Source organism: Protomyctophum parallelum (genome assembly GCF_964188405.1).
Source record: "Protomyctophum parallelum genome assembly, chromosome: 20".
Classification (NCBI taxonomy): domain Eukaryota; kingdom Metazoa; phylum Chordata; class Actinopteri; order Myctophiformes; family Myctophidae; genus Protomyctophum; species Protomyctophum parallelum.
In genome coordinates, this window is record NC_139718.1 from 22,590,851 (window position 1) to 22,611,459 (window position 20,609).

Below are 20,609 nucleotides of genomic sequence, written 5' to 3' on the forward strand. Positions count from 1 at the left end.
TTACAGCCAGGGATAAAGCGGCTGTCAGCCTCCTTGGCTGACTATAGAGGATTGGAGAGCTGTGTATAATAGTTATTATAAGATAATAAAATAATAAATATAATAGATCCGGCCATGAATTGCTTTTTTGTGTCCATTTTTATACAGCCCTGTAACGTCTTGAGAACAATATTTAGCCTCCATATTGAGGAATTATATTGTGTTGAATGCAGGAAAAAAAACAATGGTAACAGAACACCATCATAAACCAAGCAAATTCTCCACCTAAATCCTATTGTTCCGATAGGACTCAAGACAGCAGCTCTGCCTCCTGAGCCACTGCCGCCCCAGTTCACAACAGCATGGACAATAGTATGGTTGCAGGGATAATTTTTTAGTTAGGCCAAGTATATAGCACTCTGTTCTGTTTCGGAAAACAATTGCACTTGGGAATTTAGCAGATGCTAAATTAATCCAGTGTGATTTACGGTAAACAAGGTAAACACAAGCCAATACATAAAATGTTCCCTTCATTGTCAATGGAGTTTACAAAACAAACATTGAACTGAAGACAAACATTAAACCTATATATAGGAGGGGCCAGCGCCCCTCAAAAACTAGGCTATACCCATTATAGGATGTCAGTTCTGCAAATCTGTCTACCTTTGCATAAGCCCGTAAGGTCGTCTAGGCTGTAAAAAGCGTCATTACTTTAAAATGTATTGGACAATCTTTTCGGAAGGAGGAGCACAGCAGTAACTCTCTTGCTTTGAGGCTTTGGGAGGAGAGGCTAGCAGGCTATTAGCTAGGGCCTCCTCAGAGAGAGATAGTTTGTATCCATTTGTGTCATAATCCAAACACAGCAAAACAATAGGGGGGGCTCGCCCTGGCCCAGCTTTATACAATTAGGTGTTCACCGATCCGTTCAGTAATTACATTACTCTGCAACTCCTGGCCTTAGATGGAGCAATGGAGCAGAAAGACGTTACTTATCCTCCCTTGCATCCATCTATCCATCCTGCAAGCCAGTCCTGTTTGTGTGCACCCCTGAGGACAGGGAGACAGGATAGGTAGCCTGTATGTGTGCACCCCTGAGGACAGGGAGACAGGATAGGTAGCCTGTATCCTTCTGTGACACACCAGCTCTTTAAATTTCCCCTCATAGCCAGCACTGTTTACCCTCAATCACATACTACTCTCCTCAGAGGATCTAAGGAGATTCTATAAGTTAGAGGGAAGATTCCAATATGCAAGCTAGACTCTCGGTAGGCCTAAAGCCAAGGTAAATATTGGCAGTTGCCACACAGACCACAGACTATACATTGGAGAAATTGACGTGACCTAGACTATTAGAACCAGAAGAACATAACCGAGACGGTGCAGGGCATGTGCATATTATGGAACACTGAGAAATGAGGGAACCAGTATACAGGTACAGGAGGTTTGGCGTAAATGCATCTGCTTTCTATCAGTTCTATCTACCGGTATCTTTGCCGACTCTGCGTCCAAATGACTGCTTTTACAAGAAGCTTGTTGTGGTATACCAACCTAGGTTGTAAAAAATGAACACCTAGTATTTGGTTGCTATAGAAGTATGAAAAGAAAGAGTACAGAGACAGGCTGAGGGGAGGGGAGACTTCAAATGAATGAAACTCAGCCTGAAGAAATAAACAAAAAACTCCAGATCAATTTACTCCATTGGCCTGCAGGTGTGTGGTGTTGCAACAACAATGCAGTGCTCTGACATTTCTCTTCACAGGATTGACAACTCCTGTTGCTACAGGGAGAGGAGGGACAAAAAGACAACAGTCCAAGATTCCCAGCGAAAATTGGTTTCACTGCGTGTTTGAGATGTCAAACATAACTAATTAAATCTGCCTGCCTGTTTTTAGAGCACAATGAACCTTCCAAGAAAATGAACAGCGAGCAAGTTGTACGTTTTTCAACCACAATTTCAGGTTCATTTTTCAATTGACAAGAATTTGTTTGGGGTTTCATCTTGGGGGGCAGCTCCTGTCCGTGTGTGTAAGTGTGTAGCTGTTAAATCACAGCAGGATATTGCCAGTGTAACAGGAAAGCTCTGGCATGGGCAGGGCTACTACTTAGGCTAACTACTTCCTGTTAGATAGATTAGATAGATTAGAAAGCAGTGCCATCATACTGACCAGGCCATCTCTCACTCTGTAGTGAGAAACCTTGGGGATAGGGATAGCTCCACGCTCATGATCAATGATTCTTGTAAAACAAGGTAATGCAATACATCCGATTTCTGAACCTCTCGTCATGACTAGATTATATGAAAGACGAGAAATTGCATACGGCCCCCCCTAACAAAGAGTCACCACTCTCCTGAAGCAAGACATGAGAGCTATTCACTGCTCACTGCTGCAGAGGAAAGAGAGGCTTATCTCATCTGTTCATCTAACTCTTTGCAGGCACAGAAGACCCTCCTTTCCCTCAGCCCAACAGATTCTTGGGAAGGCATCATCATTTTCTATAAAGGCCCCTGAACATTGCAAGAGGGAGACGGAGGGAGGGAAGCCAGGAGGGACAAGCCATACAAAAAAAGCCCACAGGAAGTCAAGCATCCTGTGTTAAATCACGTCGGTTTCCTAACGAAGCCTGTGCTCCATTGTCAAACAGAGGCCATCTTCCTCCAGCCGCCACCACCACCTCCAGCAGAGCAGACATGGCTACCGTAAGACATGGCACCACAAAAGTACCACAACAGTTTTAACTAGTCGTTCAGAGTGGAATATAATGAAATATCACAGCAACTAATCCAGATTTTTTAGCTTGTTGATGTTTGGCTCTCCAAACCAAATTAAACATTTCCGTTCTATGAGAAATGCTTGTGACTAACGGTCCTTAACACACATCAAATAAATGTCAGAGGGTAACTGCAAACACATTTCCCATATGGCTTGTTAACACAGCCCACCAGAAAAATGATTATGGGTTGCCATTCATAATCGATACAACTACCAATGCAAAAATGTAGGTCATCTCAAATGTGAAATATACATTTTCCCCGACATCTAGGGAAAGATCTGTGTGGTTGGCCAGTAACAGACAGCAGCAGCCAACAAACTGTTGGCCCCCGTCTGTAAAACTACCACATTTTCTACCACGCTTTCAAAATCTCACTTGACCAATTTGTTTGGTGTAGTTCCATGTATGGAACTCTCACAAGCCAGCATACATATATCTGAACCAGGGGAACACTAATGGAAACTGGCAGCTGATCAAGCAAAAGAGGAAGTTTATTTTTGCTAATTATGTAAAAGGGAATGGCCACAAGGCTGTGTAAGTTGACGGTATCAATTATTTATCCATTTGTGTCTGTGTATTTTTAATGAGAAAATAATGGAGGGGAAAAAAACATAAATCAACTGGGTAGGAGAAACTGTGTTAAAGGTGAGAAAGCTTTAAAGATACAGAGAGTGAGAGAGACAAACGAGAGATGAAGCAGGCTGCAGGGAATCCAGGGATGACGGCAGCGACCAGAGAACAACATGCCAAACCCTGGAAGTCATTTCCTGCTTCACCGAAGACTTTTATGGAATTCTAGCACTGCGGGTACGTCACGATGAGAGAGAGAGAGAGACTGACTGGTCCTACACACTCCTCACTCTCCAGATCCTCCCTTTCCTCCCCCTCTCAGAGCCTCCCCTCATTCCCTCCTCCTGCCCAGCACAGTGCTGCCACTTCCCCCTCCTCAGCTGTCTAGTTGAGGCTGAACAGAGACAGTACATCCAGGACAGACAGTAGAATCACCGTTAGAAACCAAAATGCTGGCCCTTATCTCCCAAAACATTTTCTTTACTTGGTTGCATTAACTTTATTTATATTTAAGGCCTTTCTAATCTTACCCTTGGAACAGATGAAATAGCCGTTTAAGCTACAGTTCCTTGATCATCACAAGCCGAAATGACAGTAATCATCATCTATGGTGGTGGTGGGGGTACCATTTTTGTCTCCACCAGGCCGAAGGCATGTGGGGAGAGTATGTTTTGCACTCCGTCCGTCCGTTTGTGTGTGTGTCCGTCCGTCCGTCCGTCCGTCCGTCCGTCCGTCCGTCCGTGTGTCCGTGACAGGCTAATCTCGGCCACCGTTAACCCGGTCGATGCCAAATTTTGCACACACACTCCCTGGATGCCAACGATGAACCTCTGCCCCAAACTTTCCAGAACGGCCTGTTATAGCGCCACCAAGAGGCCGCTTTGTGCAAAAACTTCACCGTTAACCCGGTCGATGCCAAATTTTGCACACACACTCCCTGGATGCCAACGATGAACCTCTGCCCCAAACTTTCCACAACGGCCTGTTATAGCGCCACCAAGAGGCCGCTTTGTGCAAAACAAGTTTTTGCACAGTACACCTACAGATTTTGTCCAAACATCACGCAAATTGGTACACAGTCTCTCTAGAGCCATTCAACGAAACGGTTCTTTCAGATTTATCACACTCCATCCTGATTGGTTAAGATTGGCTTCCAAAGTTCACAGGAGTGCTCAGTTTCAAACAAAATGCTGCAAATCATGAACACATCGCGTGATTTCCCTGAAATTGTGCACCCACATTCCCACTAGGCCGAGGACGAAATGCCACATGAACAATTTCAACTCAGCCTCAAGGTGGCGCTATAACTGGCCGAAAAGTGTTTTTACCTCTAACTGCACAGATCTGTGGATAACCTGGTGGAGACCTGTGCCCGGAAGGGCACTTTTTCTAGTTCCATATCTTTTTAATGGAGTAAATGTAAACATGCCCAAAAATAGTCATAACATCAGCAAAAAAAAGAATTATTCGGTATTAGTAATACTTGGTACTTGCAGAATAATTGAGTCAATGCTGGCAAAATATTTGGTTTCTTTAGGGACCATTTTCACCAAGACTTTTCAAATCAAAACATGCCTTAAAACAATATACTTAAAACAAAAATAAACCAATAAAATCCAATAGCTTCCATGACAATAAAACAAACTAATAACTCCCTAATAAGTTGTCAAACTAATGTTTGACAAAGCATAGTATGCTTTGTCAAACAGTTGGCTTAACACGGCAGACCACCGTATGGGTCCTTTACAGATGATTGGAAAAAGGCAAAGCCACGGTGGGTGAAATGATTTAGGAGTGTGGAGGGAATAACAAGGTACTTCTAGTAGGTTTACCCAATTAGGAGAACAGTTTTTGATGTATAGTCTTGATGTACATAGACTAGGGGGGACAAGGGGGAACAAAACCTTCCAACTCAAGCATCTGTAATGTACTCTCTCTTATAGCATTAGCAGTGTAGATGTGCACCAAAACCTAAAGCCTACAAACAGACCTGATGATAAAAGCACCAGAGCATTGAGGAGGACTGCTTTTCTTGATCAAATAAAACTCCCAACAGCTGATGGCATTTGAAAAATGTTTGTATTATTCTCCCACATCTTAATGGCATAGGCTTTTAGAATCAAAGCAAAGTTAGGAGACACTACCAAGGGAGGTAAGAGTGAGAGAGAGAGAGAGTGAGTGAGAGAGAGAGAAGTGGTGGGTGATGGGGGATTTCAATCAGTTGAGCTTAAATACTGCTCTCCTCTGAAGCATTGCGGGGGAAATGGACACTGATCAATAAAGATACAGTATACTACAAAGTGCTTTCCTGGCATTTGTCTATTTAACCACTTAAGCCCTATTTTATCGAATGTCGCAATTATGTTGAGCAATTATTTGCAAAAATAGCAGATCTACAAGCTTGTAACGCATCGCTTTGTGTCTGATACATTGTGAGCTTGTAGATCTGCAATTTTTTTAAGGATTTTCACCTACTGTATAATAATATGCCTAAAAGAGGACACCAGCTTGCAAATGGTTACTTCATTTCCAGAAGAAGGCCAACTGAGGCCTGCGATGTGGAGCAGAAGACCTGTAGCTCACAGGAAGAGCTGGAAGCTGGAATCAGAACACATCATGATGTGGGAAGAGGAACACACCCACACACACACAACCAACCCAACCCTTCGTCACGTGTGGGATACTCATGCACAAATACTACTATGTATTCCTCCGGATAGCACAATCCATCATCAACCCAATCAGGGGCTGCTGCTGCTGACTGAGGCATGTTCCACACAGGCATGTGTGTGCAAAACACCCACCTACTGATGCACACAATGTCACACAGCCACAGAGAGAACATTACAGCACTGTCCGTCACCTTTGTAGAGAGTAGTTGTTGAGTCACAAGTGGTCCTTGTCTTATGACAAGGACCACTGTCCTGAGTGTGTGTGAGTGTGAGTGTGTGTGTGAGAGAGAGAGAGAGAGAGAGAGAGAGACTGTCACACAAACAGAAGGTCACAGATGGTTATTATTGCACCAGGACGTCCTGTCTGGGACGAAGGAGTTGCCTGCCAATACTGTGTGGTGATCTACTGTATCTACGTGTCCCTGTGCACATTGCCACAGTAACGTGCATGTGTACACAAACTGTGTGTAGCCTCCAACCGGTGATGTTCAGGGGACTGTTCTGAACTGTGCAACATTGCATTCCATAACATATATGTCCTACTCAGGATACAAACCCAGGATTCCTGCACGGACGGCAAACTTTGTTGCACAGAGACAAAACGCCTGCTTGGCCAGTGGAGATATTGCACATTGATCTTCAGGCAGTACCACTCCTTTCCTACCTGACCACAAGGTCTAAATCTCTCAATAGAAGAGCAGAAAGAACACCTCCAACCACCACAGTTGTACTAGTTATTGCCTTGCGTCACTGGAGAAGTGGATGTTCTCCTGTCACGTCTGTTATTCTCTTCATCCCTCAAATTCAAAAATCTCACACACACACACACACACACACACACACACACACACACCTCTTGTGAGAGCTACAGTAACAATATGAAGCATTCCGTTTAGACTAAAAATGGTTTCTTTCAATAATTATCATGAGGAGTGATGCACATGGTGCTGACAGTCCACACACAAGATGATGTGCTACTAGGAGCAGAGCTGGATTATTCTGACCATAATACTGATAAAGCAACAGATTTTCATTGCAGGTTGAACTGTGTGTCACAACAAAGTCATTGTACACACTACACAGTGTTCATTTATATTTCTTTACAGGTCAATTTTGTTAAATTAACACAGAGGATCTTCTACAGAGTGAGGCCATGTGTGAAATCTATGTTAAGCGTGGGTTAATGATTACAATGGAAAACAACCTGTTGACTCAAGACAGGAGGGAGGTAAAAGTCAAATGAAATGTCCAATGAATGTGAGATACCATCTGACCGGCACAAAGATTTAGCAGAAATACACGAACAGCATCTTTCACTGCATGACATGCAATGGTGAAAAGACCTTGATATTTTAATAGCTCAAATGTACCGGTATATATATATAGCGCTTATCTAAGTAGTAAGTACCCATAAGGGAAGGAAATGAACCAAATAGTGTGATCAACAACATCGTTTGACAAATCCAAATATTTGTCAACAGTCGACATGCAGACTCCAAGCAACAGGAGAAATCAACTGGCTTGAAGCAGCGAAAGATAAGATGTGTCAACACAAATACCTGCCAATGAAATGATGACCTTTACCAAAATGACCAAGTTCTCTTCTGCCCCTTTTCCACCGGTTGGGAACCGGTTCAGTTCTTTTTGGTACTTAGTCCATGAGCCAGACCTCCAAAATTGGAATGTTAATTATGGATTGAGTGGGCAAAACCATACCTATATTAAATTGTTTATAGGATCAATATAAGTAAATTAATATAAGATAACCCTTCCACAGTAGTAGCTTTTTCATATTTTCTATTTTTTTATCATATTAACTTACTTATATTGACCCAATAAACAATTTAATGTAGGTATGGTTTTGCACACTCAATCCATAATTAACGTCCCAATTTTGGAGCTCTGGCTCATGGACTAAGAACCTAAAAGAACAGATCCTGTTCACAACCGGTGGAAAAGGGGCCTTTATGCCATTTAAAACCAAAGGATGTCACAAAGCAGTGGTTCCCAACATTTTGAGTGTCAAGGACCGCCAAATATATGCAGCCTGCAGACCCATGTTTGATAAGATGCAGTTTCGGGGATCACTATCTGATAAGATTGAGTTATTCCATAACTGTCCAAGTGTTCATAAATATTCTGGAACCCAGGTTGGGAAAGGACACAAAAGTAAACAAAGAAAAGCCTGTAGAAGAGTCACTATAGCCATTAGAAATGAATGATTCATTGTTTCAAGAAACCTACAGCTGAGCTTATTGACATCAATGTAACATTCACATCTTTGCAGCAGCTAATATAGATAATTGCCATTTAGCCATTTTAAACACACCCTAATAAATAAAAACCAAAACATATTACACAGTTATTATTAGTTATTACATAATAATAGCCACTCTGACAACTAAGCACAACCTATAATAAATAATACATTAAGAAATATGATACCCTTCAGAACGAAGTCCAGCATTAACAGAAACCATGCATGTGCACAAAAACAATGCTAGTGCACAACCAAATTCTAGTGGGAAGTCCAGTGAATTCATGGCGGCCCACATGCGGTGACAACGTTGCATATGAGCCTAGTTTAGCCTAGCTGCTGCTCAGCATAGAAGACCACAGAGAACAAAGACCTCAATTATGTGGAGCTCTTAACAGGAGAGCTAAAAACAGGTCCACAGGCAGGGAATTAAAAACAAAACCTTGGAGCGCTGCAGGAATGTTGAGCATTTGTGGTGCCATCCACCCATAGCACACTGTCACTCACTGAAGCACACTGTCGCCACCATTGACCTTTCTGCATCCGCTGTACACAAAATCACTGTTCAGCTGGCTAGAAAGAGTTGGCTAACAGCTAAGTGCATTGATTTTCACAGAAATGTGAATGCATGAATATAGATGGAGAGAGTGATTTTGCACTAGTGGACCATAAGAGGGTCCTGCACAGATGCTAGGGGTCAATTTTGACACTCGCTGTGTAAAATCATAAAATCACAAAATCATCATTTTTTTGTTGAAAGGCAAAAAATGGCAAGTTAAAAAACATCTGAGTGCATTGGGGGAAAGTGGGAATTTTATTCATAAGTCTTCTTGTTCCTGCATGGTGTCAATCCATTCCATGTTTGCTGTAGCTACTGTAGACACCATATCATCAGTAGTAGTACTGACAATGAATGACAGAAGCATTCCTGACTGATAGCATCATCTCCATGAAAAGGTTTGAGAAGCTCAATTGAATCGAAACCTTAGCTCTCCATGTTTCAGAGACAATTCAGTTGTGCATTCAACAGCTATGTTTACGTTGGCTGTCAGAGAAGTAAGTAACCATGTTGCAAGAGGAATTTACAGCCTCAGTCAGAAATATGAACTGATAACACAGCCGGTCATTGACACACTAACCTGCCGCAGCTGGGTGAGGGACGTTATGAGCAGAGGTCAAGGGTAAACATATCATTGGCCATAACCATATTATCAAGCATATCATAAGAAAATCATCTTAGATCAATATTCTCACACTTAAAAGCAATTGAGTGTGAGAATGTGAGTGTTGTGAATTAATTAATAACTTAAAATGAACACCAGAACGTCACAATGTAAGAAAGTTAACTTTGCAGAGGGTGCACAAATTGACAAATATGTCCTGCGTAAATACACTGTATGCAGCTGCTTTGACATCTTACCAAGTTTCTCCACGAGTTTGAGCATGACGCCGCCGATGTGGATCTCCCCAGTGATCCTCAGAGACACGTCCCTTTTCAGGTCGGTAACGTGCATCTTCAGCTCCCATGTCCCATCGGCATAATGGCCATCCGCCATCCGAATCCCGTCCAACGCCATCCTGTCAAAACAGTCAAAAAGTTAGGAAAGGAGTGGAGGAAAATAAATCACACCGGGTCACTATAAACCCGTTGACCTTCTTCAAAGACAGACTCATGCAAGGCTTGTTGTGTGTCGAATCGGTTCATAATCTTATTTTAGAAGACATCACCGTGTCGCCTATCATTAAGTTGGAATGTGACGTGCCCTTGTACTTGTACACGTACTGGCAGAAAGTTAAAATGTATCTTTGGTGTGCAAGTCGTGCTTTGATTCAACAAGAGCGACCTAGTGATCAAAACACACGCAAATCAATAACAAAACTGAACAAAGGCCAGGCCTGGTCGTGCTAAAGTTCAATGAAGACGTCATTCCTGTCCTATAAGCAAATATGTGCCTGTTCACCTGTTCAAAAGTAACGGTAAACGTACTCTTACAAATAGGCAAAGAAGTTAATTACGTAAGCAGAGCCAAACGAGAGCTACTGAGTAGACTATAGGCTGCTCGGTCATTCAAAGACTAAGTTCGTTTGAGAGAGTGTGTGTAAATTGGACAACAGCACGCATACGTTTGCAAAATAGCTATCAACAGACGCGTACATTTAATTTAGTTGCTAAAGTGCGGGAAAAACCACGTCAAAACTCAATGTTTTCATAATTCATACCAGCGTACGCGCTACGCTTTGAGGGCGAAAATGTAAATCTGTCCACTCACCTTCACAAATGCAACAAGCCAATCACAAAAACCACTCAAACTGTCGACGTTGCGATAACCAACAGGTTCCCCCCTTTTAATTCATGTATAGAGGGTTTTTAGAAAGAAAAAGTATCCCAGAGAACTCGGTGAAGTATCCCAAACTGTTTCCCCAGGCAAGCAGGCAGGCAGGCAGGCTTCGGCTAATGGAGTCCAGCCGTCCCTCTTTCTCCCTCCCTCTTTCCAGCAGTCAGATAACGTCACTGCTCCAATCCCACTTTTCCTTTCATACTGCGAGCCTAGTGGCTCCCCCTGTCCCCCTGCACTTTATTCTTAAGACCTCTATATTGCGCACGACTCGAGTCGAGAACAGTGGGTTATTTCTTTCAATTCGTTCGTTTGCCCATGTGTGATGTGTCCCCCTCTTTGTCAGTGGTCTATACGATTACGTGGGTCTCTCCGTCTCCAGAAATTCAGCCATATGTTCGACAGTATATGCCCACAAATAGACTCTGTTTTCTTACCCATTTTCTCCAAACTCCCCAAGGAGAACAATCAACAATTTGGGGCTGGAGAAAAGGAAAAAGAACATAAAATATCACTGCCTTTTATGGAAATAAGCAGAGAGAGACTGCAACTGAACTGCAGTGCCACTGCATTCAGCCTAGTTATAAATCACCATAATAAAGGGTTTAATATCATCACTAAATAATGTTCTGACAAATGATCTAATGTTTTATTAACGCATCAGATACATTTTGGAGTTTATGGATGTGTGTGTGTGTGTGTGTGTGTGTGTGTGTGTGTGTGTGTGTGTGTGTGTGTGTGTGTGTGTGTGTGTAAAAAGGATGAATATTAAAACTAAAGACAATTTTTATACTATTGTAAATACACCAGTCTTCCATTATAAACCAATAAACGAATTACTAATCATCACCCCCAACATACTATAAATGGTTTGAGAAGAGCTCCAGGCATAAAACAAAAACAAGCCCAAAATCAGACAGATTGCATCTGTATTAAACTTTGTAACTCTAATATAAACTAATATAGTTTTGCATGAGTCTTCCATTTAATCTAATCAATAAACAATTTAAAGCAAAACAACCTCGCAGGGGTCAACAAGTTTATCCCCTGAAATGGTTTGAGCAGATCTCTAAAAGCCCAGTAAATCACCCATATCTGTGAAGACAGAGAGGATTGGTAATCTGTGTTAACAATGGAATGACATATCATCAGTGTGTGGAATTTCACATCTTTCAACTTTAAACAGAACAAGAAACCCAGAGGCCACAAATTCCTGCACTGCTTCAGATGGAGAATGAAATATTTATGATCCGATACAGTCAAAAGCACGTATGCAAATGGCCAGATTGGCAAGAAAAGAGAAAGGCTGCTGTCTCCTTTCTTTCCATTGCATTACTCCTCACAGTAGAGGCAGAACACACTCCAAGTGGACGGTTGGCGGTGATGAAGAATCATGAATCATCAGGGTTTCTGGCTTGGACCCCTGGTGCACTCACTAGCTCCAGGTCTCAAGCCTCCAGCTCAAGAGCTCCATGCTTCCAAGCCCAGGAATTTGGGCCTTCAGACTATGGTCTGCATCAAAGCAATTTATAACCTCTCTCCCTGCAGTTCTGACCCCCCTCGTCAGTGTCTGGCAGCGGACCCATTGCCTTTTATAGGCTGTGTTTTAATTGCAGGGTAAACATTAGAGTCAGATGCAGAGCAGGGGAGTCAGATTGAGGGAAGGAGACAAGAAACGTAGTAGAAGTAGAGGCTGCCACTGTGTGTGTGTGTGTGTGTGTGTGTGTGTGTGTGTGTGTGCGTGTGTGTGTGTGTGTGTGTGTGTGTGTGTGTGTGTGTGTGTGTGTGTGTGTGTGTGTGTGTGTGTGTGTGTGTGACCTTATGATCTCAGAAAACCTATTATGTGTATGGTAAGTTAAACAGTAGACATGCAATTAGCCTACTGCATCTAGTTTGGATGATAATATAATAGATTCAACAGTAGGTTAGTAACACACTGTCAAAATACATGTATCCCCCATTTGCTACTCAATTGGCAAAACAAAAGACCACAGCTGGGCATATTGCTAACTGTCACAATAAAGCACTCATCTATGGACATGAACTATTAAGGCAGCAAGCAGCAGATGGTCAAATGGGGCCATTGTTCCCTATTGCATCATTGAGTTTCCCTATTGGTGACTGACCTCTACTGGCCAAACACAGAAGAGCAGAATCGAATACACTATAACTGGTCCCATCTGTGAGCCTGACATCTGCAGATGTTACATGACTGCATTAGTATCTCATATTGGAACCATGGTGGAGAGTTACAATAGGCTTATTCATGCACTACCAATTAGCTTTGTCATTCATGTATGCCTTGGGGTGCCTCGGAAAGAATTTGATCCAAGGTTCAGATGAACAGCTCTATTGTTCTCCAAAGAAAGAATCCTGAATATTATAAAGCTAGCTGCCTCATAATGTCTCTGTAATATCCTGCTACTCTGTTCCTAACAAATATTCTGAGAAGAAAAAGTAGTCATTGTATCGAAAAGAAATGTTTTAATAAAAGGAAATAAATACATTGCTTCAGATGGCAGTTTGAATCATTACAGGCATGGGTTATTGCACAGCAGCTCTAGAGACAAACAAAACACGTTCCAGCACATCCTTTCAATGTTAAAGTAACAGTCCTCAAGAAATTAAAGATTAATTATTAATATTTAAATTAACTACAGACAAAACTATAACAGCACCTGATTTTAACTCAATCAGCCCATGGCTTCGCCGTGCTCTCGCCCACAATGTTGAATATAATTGCAACAGCAAACATTTACTTAAGTTTTTGTGATGCCCTTACAGAGGACAGAATACCCTTCAACACCTCAAGAACTTACATAGCTGCACCATAGATGCTAATATGCATAATCAAAACAAATCCTCTACATGTTTAGACGATGTTGCCCTCTTATTGCATCCAGTTAAAAGACGAGACGCTAAAGTTCTGAGAGCAAGTTGAAACTGAACATAATTAGGATTCTGTGCTTGATTAATAGTTGAGGGTTAACATAACACCCTGTGAGGATTTGTATTGATTTATAAAGATCATATTTCACACACTAAATTAATGTAGCAGAGGTGCTTGCATTATAGGACAAACATATCAGGTCCTCAAGGTCAGTTCAATGCCTGGCTCTGTGTAACAACTTCTGTTGAAACAAGAGCTACAATCATTGACCGCATTGACCTCCTACCTGCCATAGCTTTGTTACTTACAGCCTGAACAAATAAATGCAACACAAGTGCCTTTTCTAAAGCATTCTGTGCCATTCATAGCTGATGAGTATGTGCAAGGATCACATTTACAGAAACACTTCCACGTATATACTTTTCTCTCCTTTCAAATATCTTTCACAACTTCCCAGCCACTTGTGTAGTCCTCTAAAAAGTCTGTCTGATCTGGGTTTTCTTCAGACAATTAGTCCCCTCTCATCACATACATGTATCTGCAGTGGTCCTTCCAAGTGCATTAAATACCAATAAATTGAATCCATTCATTGGTTGTCAACTCCACAGCCCTTGACTGAGTATGACATAGTAAAGCAGTGGCTTGCACCATATCAAATCAGGCTAGGCTTTGATGACAATAAAATACATTAAAATAACAGTAAAGAAATAACATTTGACACTGACAATAATGAAATTTGACAATTACAATTCCACAAAGACCGTATGTCATGCAGACTTTGTGTGATTATATTAGAGCCACTGAAACAAGAAAAAGAAAAATAGTAAGTCCACAAACAACTCATTTTGTTTTAACCAACTTTAGATTCTTAAGCGATGAACATAAAATGTTTTCTTAGATGTGTGTTGGCAGTTGGCACCCTTTACAACATCTTCCTGTTCTAATGTCTATTTACCATTAACATGATACTGTCACGATCAACGTCTATGACTTTTCAAAGTTTGTCTCCAACAACCAAAACAACCGGAGCATGCAGAAAACAATCCTCATTAAACCTTTACTAGCCCGGGCCGTTTACTGTAAAATGCCCTCTTAATTCTAAGGCAAGTTTCATATTTCCCAGCTGTCTTTACCTATTCATTATTCAGATTAATTCCGATTCAAAAGTACACAAGTCAATTAGACATGCAAATGTGTCAATCACACATTTGTTCAGTCATTTGGAAATGGCCTCAAAAAAAATGACGTTGTTAATAATGGTGTTATGTAGGCAGTTATCAGCAACAATAATCAATCAATAAGTGTGGACAAAAACAAACTGCGTAAAAACTGAGGCTGTTGTTGCCGTTGGGGGAAAATAAATTAAAAAAAGAAAAACGTCTCATCTTAGAAGAATTACATTTTGGGATAAATTTTAAGTTTCTATTATTGAAGCCTAGCAGCACAGTAAACAAAAAAAGAATTGGCCACTAGGTGGAACCCTACTGCCCAAGAAAAAGATCCAAGTTTATATCATAAATTATAGCCAACTGGGAGTGGAAAACAAATTAGATTTAGTATGTTATTATTCTTTTGTAAAAAATAGTTGTATGGTGGTTTTATTCATTTTAGTTGGATATCAATGTAAACATGTGCTGAAAGGTCTCTCCAATAATGTCTCAACAGAGGAAAATGGTTTGAAGTGTGGATTCTGGGTGAAGAAAAGACCATATGAGACTGAATATTCAGACAAGAGCTTTTCAGACTACATCATAGAAAGATGAAAATTTGTCTCATTGTTCGAATTATAAATTCCTCTGTAAGAAAATAAGAATATATTTACAAGCTTTTATGGCTGCTTAAATTACTCCTGCAAGGCTTTAAAACTGTCTTCCATGACATCATAAATTAAGGTTTCATAGATGGTGAAGGCTCAAGCTGAGAAAAGAACGTGACCCCGTCATACAGTCTGAACCTGTTGTCAACCTCATACAGAGTTTAATTATGATGTCTTTTGTCAAACCTTATTGTTCTCTCAGAGACAGACACTTCCAGTATGAAAGTGTAAAATAAAAATTGGCGCACCACATCACTTTGAAAAAATAATTACATAAATAATTGCCGTTTTAGTGAACTTTTAACAGTGTTTTATTATATGTAAAAAAGGAAATGGCTTTTGAATTGCTGGTTACACTATTCCAGAATGACAGCGACATGGAAAAAGTCACTCAATGGTTTTTAAAAAAAACTAACAAAACAAAACAAAACAAAACATAATCTAACTCAACACTTAAATAGCAACAGAGAAATGAAAAGTAAAAATTAATAAACAGGTTATTTATTCAGCCTTTACTATACATTTCCCTCCAAAATATTTAAAGGGAAAGAATAAAACTATGCCATATATATATATATATACTGTATATATATATATAAAAAAGGGAAATATATTATGTTTTCCAACTTGATCTTTCTGTAGCTGTTAGAACAAATGCCATGTCATGAATGAAATGTATGGCTGTGAGTTCGCTCATGTGACTCAAACACTGGCCTTAGAAGCTAGATTCTTCCTCACTGGCAATCTCTCCCTCAGCCAAGGCAGCAGTGACAGCTGCCTGCACCTCTGCCTCTCATTGAAGGTCTACTAGCTAGAATGAAGCATTCTTCTGTGTATTGTAGTATTCACTGATTGATCGAGAGAAAGTTGGACAAATATAGCTGTGCACTTAATAAAATACGCTTGAAAAGTAATGGAGTGTTCCTGTAATATTTGACATAAATGACATTGACTACTTTCGAAAGGCTGCTGTATCTGTGTTTGCATTCTAACAATGTTGATGAGGTGTAGCAGCACTCAAAAGTTCCGATTTAGTTCAAGTCACTGATTTCAGATGATTACCGGAGTCATTTCATAAGAAAACGTGGAAGGATGAAGATGTAGCCGACAGCGAGGTCGACCGACGGATGTTGAGGGTTGTGCATCACAAAGCTCCATGCAGAGTCTGTGGGAGAGGTGAAATAACTTTGGGCAGGGCTGAACCATGGCACAGGCATCACCTCCTTAGGGGTGCCTGGTTCAACACCATCACCCTTGGGGTGAGTAAATCTGTATATCCATAATACAGAGAAACATCTGCGTGCGTTAAGAGCACAGGTAGGAGTCATTATCATTCACAGGAGTTAAAAGGTTAAAACCAGAGATAGCGAGGAAAAATGCCAAGCAATGTGTATGTGCGTGTGTCAGTAAGGCCTGGTTCATACTTCCCTGTGCAGCCTGTTTTTGCGAGCATGACATCAACAGTGGTCACGGAGGGGGTTGCGAGCCTGGTAAGGTTAATTAAATAAGGTTAGGAAGCGAAGACCGTACGGTGGACTCCATGTTGCTCCATGGAAGAAAAGAATCATGCGCAATGGGCTATATGCAGCCAACACTTCCGCGTTCAGCTTCCTTGGTCTCAATTGCGCATGTTTCTTTCCTTCCAGCGAGTCCACATGGAGTCCACCGTACGGTCTTCGCTTCCTAACCTTGTTTAATTAACCTTGGTGCCTCAATCAATTATTGGTTCAACAAGTGTTTGTGATACATTTGTATATCCCCTTTTTTTTGGCATGGAGCCATGCTGTGAAACACAGAAGTTAAATTAAAAAAGGAGGCTCGCAACGCTTGTTGAATACAAATGTCATTTAAACATTTTGAAATCTTTTGTTAAAAAGTGAAAAGTCAGGATCACACAAATTGGTCATTAGCCCCACCTGGTGACTGGTGGTAGACCCAAAGTTGAAGTGAATCTCAAGACATACGTCCTAGAAAGATTTGTAGCTTTTACTGAAGCAAAGTGATAAAAGTAGGTCATGAAAGTATTGTGATATGGACCAATAGATTGAATTTATTTATTTGTATGTATCCCCCCCAAAAATGGAAATTTGGTATGTTTTTGTCTGAGACTCACTTACGGTAGTTTTTTGTTTCTGTTTTATTTGATATAGAAACTTTATCTGGAGATGTTGTCCTGACACAGACAGCTGCCGAATAAGAACAGTCTGTTCTTTGTGACTTCAAATGTCAATTTGAATGTTGATGAATGTTATATGCAAGCATAATAAGGACCTGAGTTGCAGCCTTTGAGACACTTTTTGGGTGTTGCCAATCCACCATTAGAGCTGTATACAGGCTTAAATGTAGACCATGTTTATGTCCTACCACAAAACTATGGTTAAGTATTTGTGTAAATAACAAGTTAATAGCTGCAAAGCACTTCTGTAATATATTGTATTCTCTGACTGATGTCCATTCATGTTAATGTGACAAATCCAATCAATTATATTGCCTTGTTTACATCGATGCTGCGGTCACGAATGATCCATGTTACATAAATGAGAAAGAGCTGAGTAACCCTTTTACATCTAGCTTCCACCTATCATATTCTATTTCTATTTGCATTTCTACTAGGGCCATGTGTTTATTTGCATGTGTAAAGAAATTAGAAATGTAATGCCCTAAATTGTCAAAACTATTTGCAGACATCCTACAGTGATGAAATGCATTTCTTCATCTATCTACGTATGTGAGACAAAACGAAGAGAATCTTCCTGTCGCTTTCATGTCATATAGTCTTCCTTTGTGTTTTAAAGCAATAAACAAGAACTTGTCTTTTCTTGAGCCCACAGTTTGAACCGGAAATTACTTGATTTAATTCGTCTTTAGAGGTATTTGTTTTGTCTATTTTCACTACAGCAACACTCCTAGTGACAGTGATTATCGACGCACAGATTTCAGGCATGCACTGGGAGTATGAACATTTCAGCTCGTGCACAGCACGGCGGTGGAACACGCCCGCGCACTTCCACCATGAACCAGGCTCAAGTGTGTGTGTGTAAGTGTGAGAGAGAGAGAGAGAGAAAGTGTTTGTGTGTGAGACATGCTGCCTCAATCAGGCTCCAGGTTGTCATCTGCTGGTTCAGGAAGCATGTCTTTCTGCGTGTATATGAAGGTCAACAGGAACAGGGCTACATCATGAGAGCACCAGTAGCCTGTGTGTGAGGTCACCGCTGACCAATAACGGCTCTCCACCATACCCTCTCGGAGCTCAAAGTCAACGCGCCGCTCAAGCTCCACTGGAAGACAGAGACAGAGGCTGTGTTAACGACAGGGCAATGACCCAGCAAATACGTACAAATTCAAATAAGGTCATTTTCAAGTTTATGTCATGGTAAATTTCTAACAGATAACAAATGCTGTTTTTCCTGTAGATACGATAATATTTAATGTAGAGCATGTAGGTAAACTAACAGGTTGCATCAGTGATGGTGGAGGCGGACTGGGCCATTGTGGAGAGCCCGTATGCTGATTGGCTGTCTGTCCTCTTCTGCTCTTCCCCCTCAGACGTGGCCCCTCCCTCCACTAGAGATACAGAGGGCTGGCTGTTGGAGCGAGAGAAGCGAGAGAATAGGATGCCTCCAATGCCCTTTCCAATGCTGGCTGCTCCTAAAGGGAGAGACGGTGAAAAGGTGGATAGACAGAGGTGAGTCGGGTGCTATGGGGTTTGAAAATATAAAAAGGTTAGCAATTACGCATAATAAACAAACGGCAATAACAAAAAAGCACATAAGGAGACATCAAATATAGTCCAGTTGCTTAAGTCTTTGTTTTACATCTCTAAACATCTCTATTCTATGCTGGCACAAATTTACAACAGATACAGCATACAAACTATTAGTATGCGACACCCTGTGATGATATTGTGCTGTACACAAAACAACCCTGGACACACCCCCTGTTAGACACAGGTGTTCATATAATAGTTAGTGAACTAGCAGCCTTTGTTGCATGATCTCAGAGAGATCTCAAGATGTAACTGTGTCATCTAGTCAAAGAAATTATTTCAGCTACACTACAGAGTGAGCACAATCTTTAGAAAGAGATGTCATTCTCTCTACCACCCACTGTCTGCATCAGTGACTATCCATGGGGAGTCATAACACATCAATGGCAATTGCATCATTTCAGCATGAACAAAAAAAGGAAAGAAAAAAAGAAAAGAAAAAAGGCCTAGACTACATTTTTGTTGGGCACTAGCCCCTTTTATGTCCAGCTTTGAGGGTTTGCAAACACAAACATTGTGTTAAGACAAACATTGAATGCCATTAAAAATGAATGGCCAGCTTTGTGTTTGTGTAAACCCAAACATTGAATGTCTTACTTGATGAGCTGTTCTAAGCATCTAGTAACACTTTGGATGAAGACAGCATTCCATGTGTTACCCAGCAGTTGTCTCTGTGTGCATGATCAACTCTAGATATTGGATATTAGAATGGTGACTGCAGAGCTTTACCCAGTATGCTGGCCTTGCCCAGGCTGGTGATAGACTCTCCATAGTGTCTTCGGGGAAGGACAGGGGATGTGCTGGGGCTGGGGATGCTTTCTGTGTCTGATGCGGTGTCTTTTACTGGGTTTAAGAAGACAGGCCGGATGTCATCATATGGTGTTGGGGTGGTGGCACTAAACCTGATGGAGAAAGCACAAAATATTTAACACCTATAGCAATTTACTGGCATAATCTTCGACACAGCTCAGTTCATCTTAAAAATAAATAAATTATGGCTTAATGATGACATACAGTATGAAAATCATTTCAAAATAACTATTAGATTGTAAGTGGATCTTTGACAATACTACAATTTTGACAGATCTTTTTTTAGATATAGAGAGAGAGACATTTATTACAGCCATGTGAAAATCATAGATGAGTATGTATGTAATGCATGATTTTGTTTAATAGGTGATGAATTGTTTGTAAACCTTGTTAACTGTATTGTTTTTAACTGTCTGATGTGTCTGTATAGAGTCACTACCACTGGGACTTCTTAGATTGCATCATATAATAACTATATAATTACAAAAAGAAACAATCACCAGCCAGACGATTTTAGTTATCAAATGCAACGCAATACTTTTGTTTTATTTTTAACATCTTCCTGGCGAGGGACCGCAGAGTTAGTTAAATAGCTCTGGCGTAATACTTCTGTTGTGCATGGCACCTGTTAAATAAAGAAAAATAGGCCCAGGCCGTAGCGTAACGGTCTGGGCACCGGACTGGTGATCCAGTCGCGGTGTGCCGCGGGTTCGACTCCCGGACCCGACACGGCCTTTACCG

At 41.0% G+C, this 20,609-nt stretch overlaps 2 protein-coding genes across 6 annotated transcripts in view; both read right to left on the reverse strand.

The window, feature by feature from the left end:
- The window catches only part of fermt2 (FERM domain containing kindlin 2), a 51,394-nt gene extending 40,617 nt beyond the window's left edge, over nucleotides 1-10,777 (reverse strand). For all 4 annotated transcript variants that reach the window (XM_083792101.1, XM_083792100.1, XM_083792099.1 and 1 more), the window contains exons 1-2: nucleotides 10,521-10,777; nucleotides 9,671-9,828 (exon numbers count right to left, since the gene is read on the reverse strand). In XM_083792101.1, the coding sequence (XP_083648227.1) occupies nucleotides 9,671-9,827 (157 nt within the window). In that variant the 5' untranslated portion in view covers nucleotide 9,828; nucleotides 10,521-10,777. The remainder of the gene's footprint in view (nucleotides 1-9,670; nucleotides 9,829-10,520) is intronic.
- Nucleotides 10,778-13,050: 2,273 nt separating this feature from the next.
- The window catches only part of ddhd1a (DDHD domain containing 1a), a 32,269-nt gene continuing 24,710 nt past the window's right edge, over nucleotides 13,051-20,609 (reverse strand). For both annotated transcript variants that reach the window (XM_083792511.1, XM_083792510.1), the window contains 3 exons: nucleotides 19,788-19,960; nucleotides 18,746-18,940; nucleotides 13,051-18,570 (listed from right to left, as the gene is read on the reverse strand). In XM_083792511.1, the coding sequence (XP_083648637.1) occupies nucleotides 18,383-18,570; nucleotides 18,746-18,940; nucleotides 19,788-19,960 (556 nt within the window). In that variant the 3' untranslated portion in view covers nucleotides 13,051-18,382. The remainder of the gene's footprint in view (nucleotides 18,571-18,745; nucleotides 18,941-19,787; nucleotides 19,961-20,609) is intronic.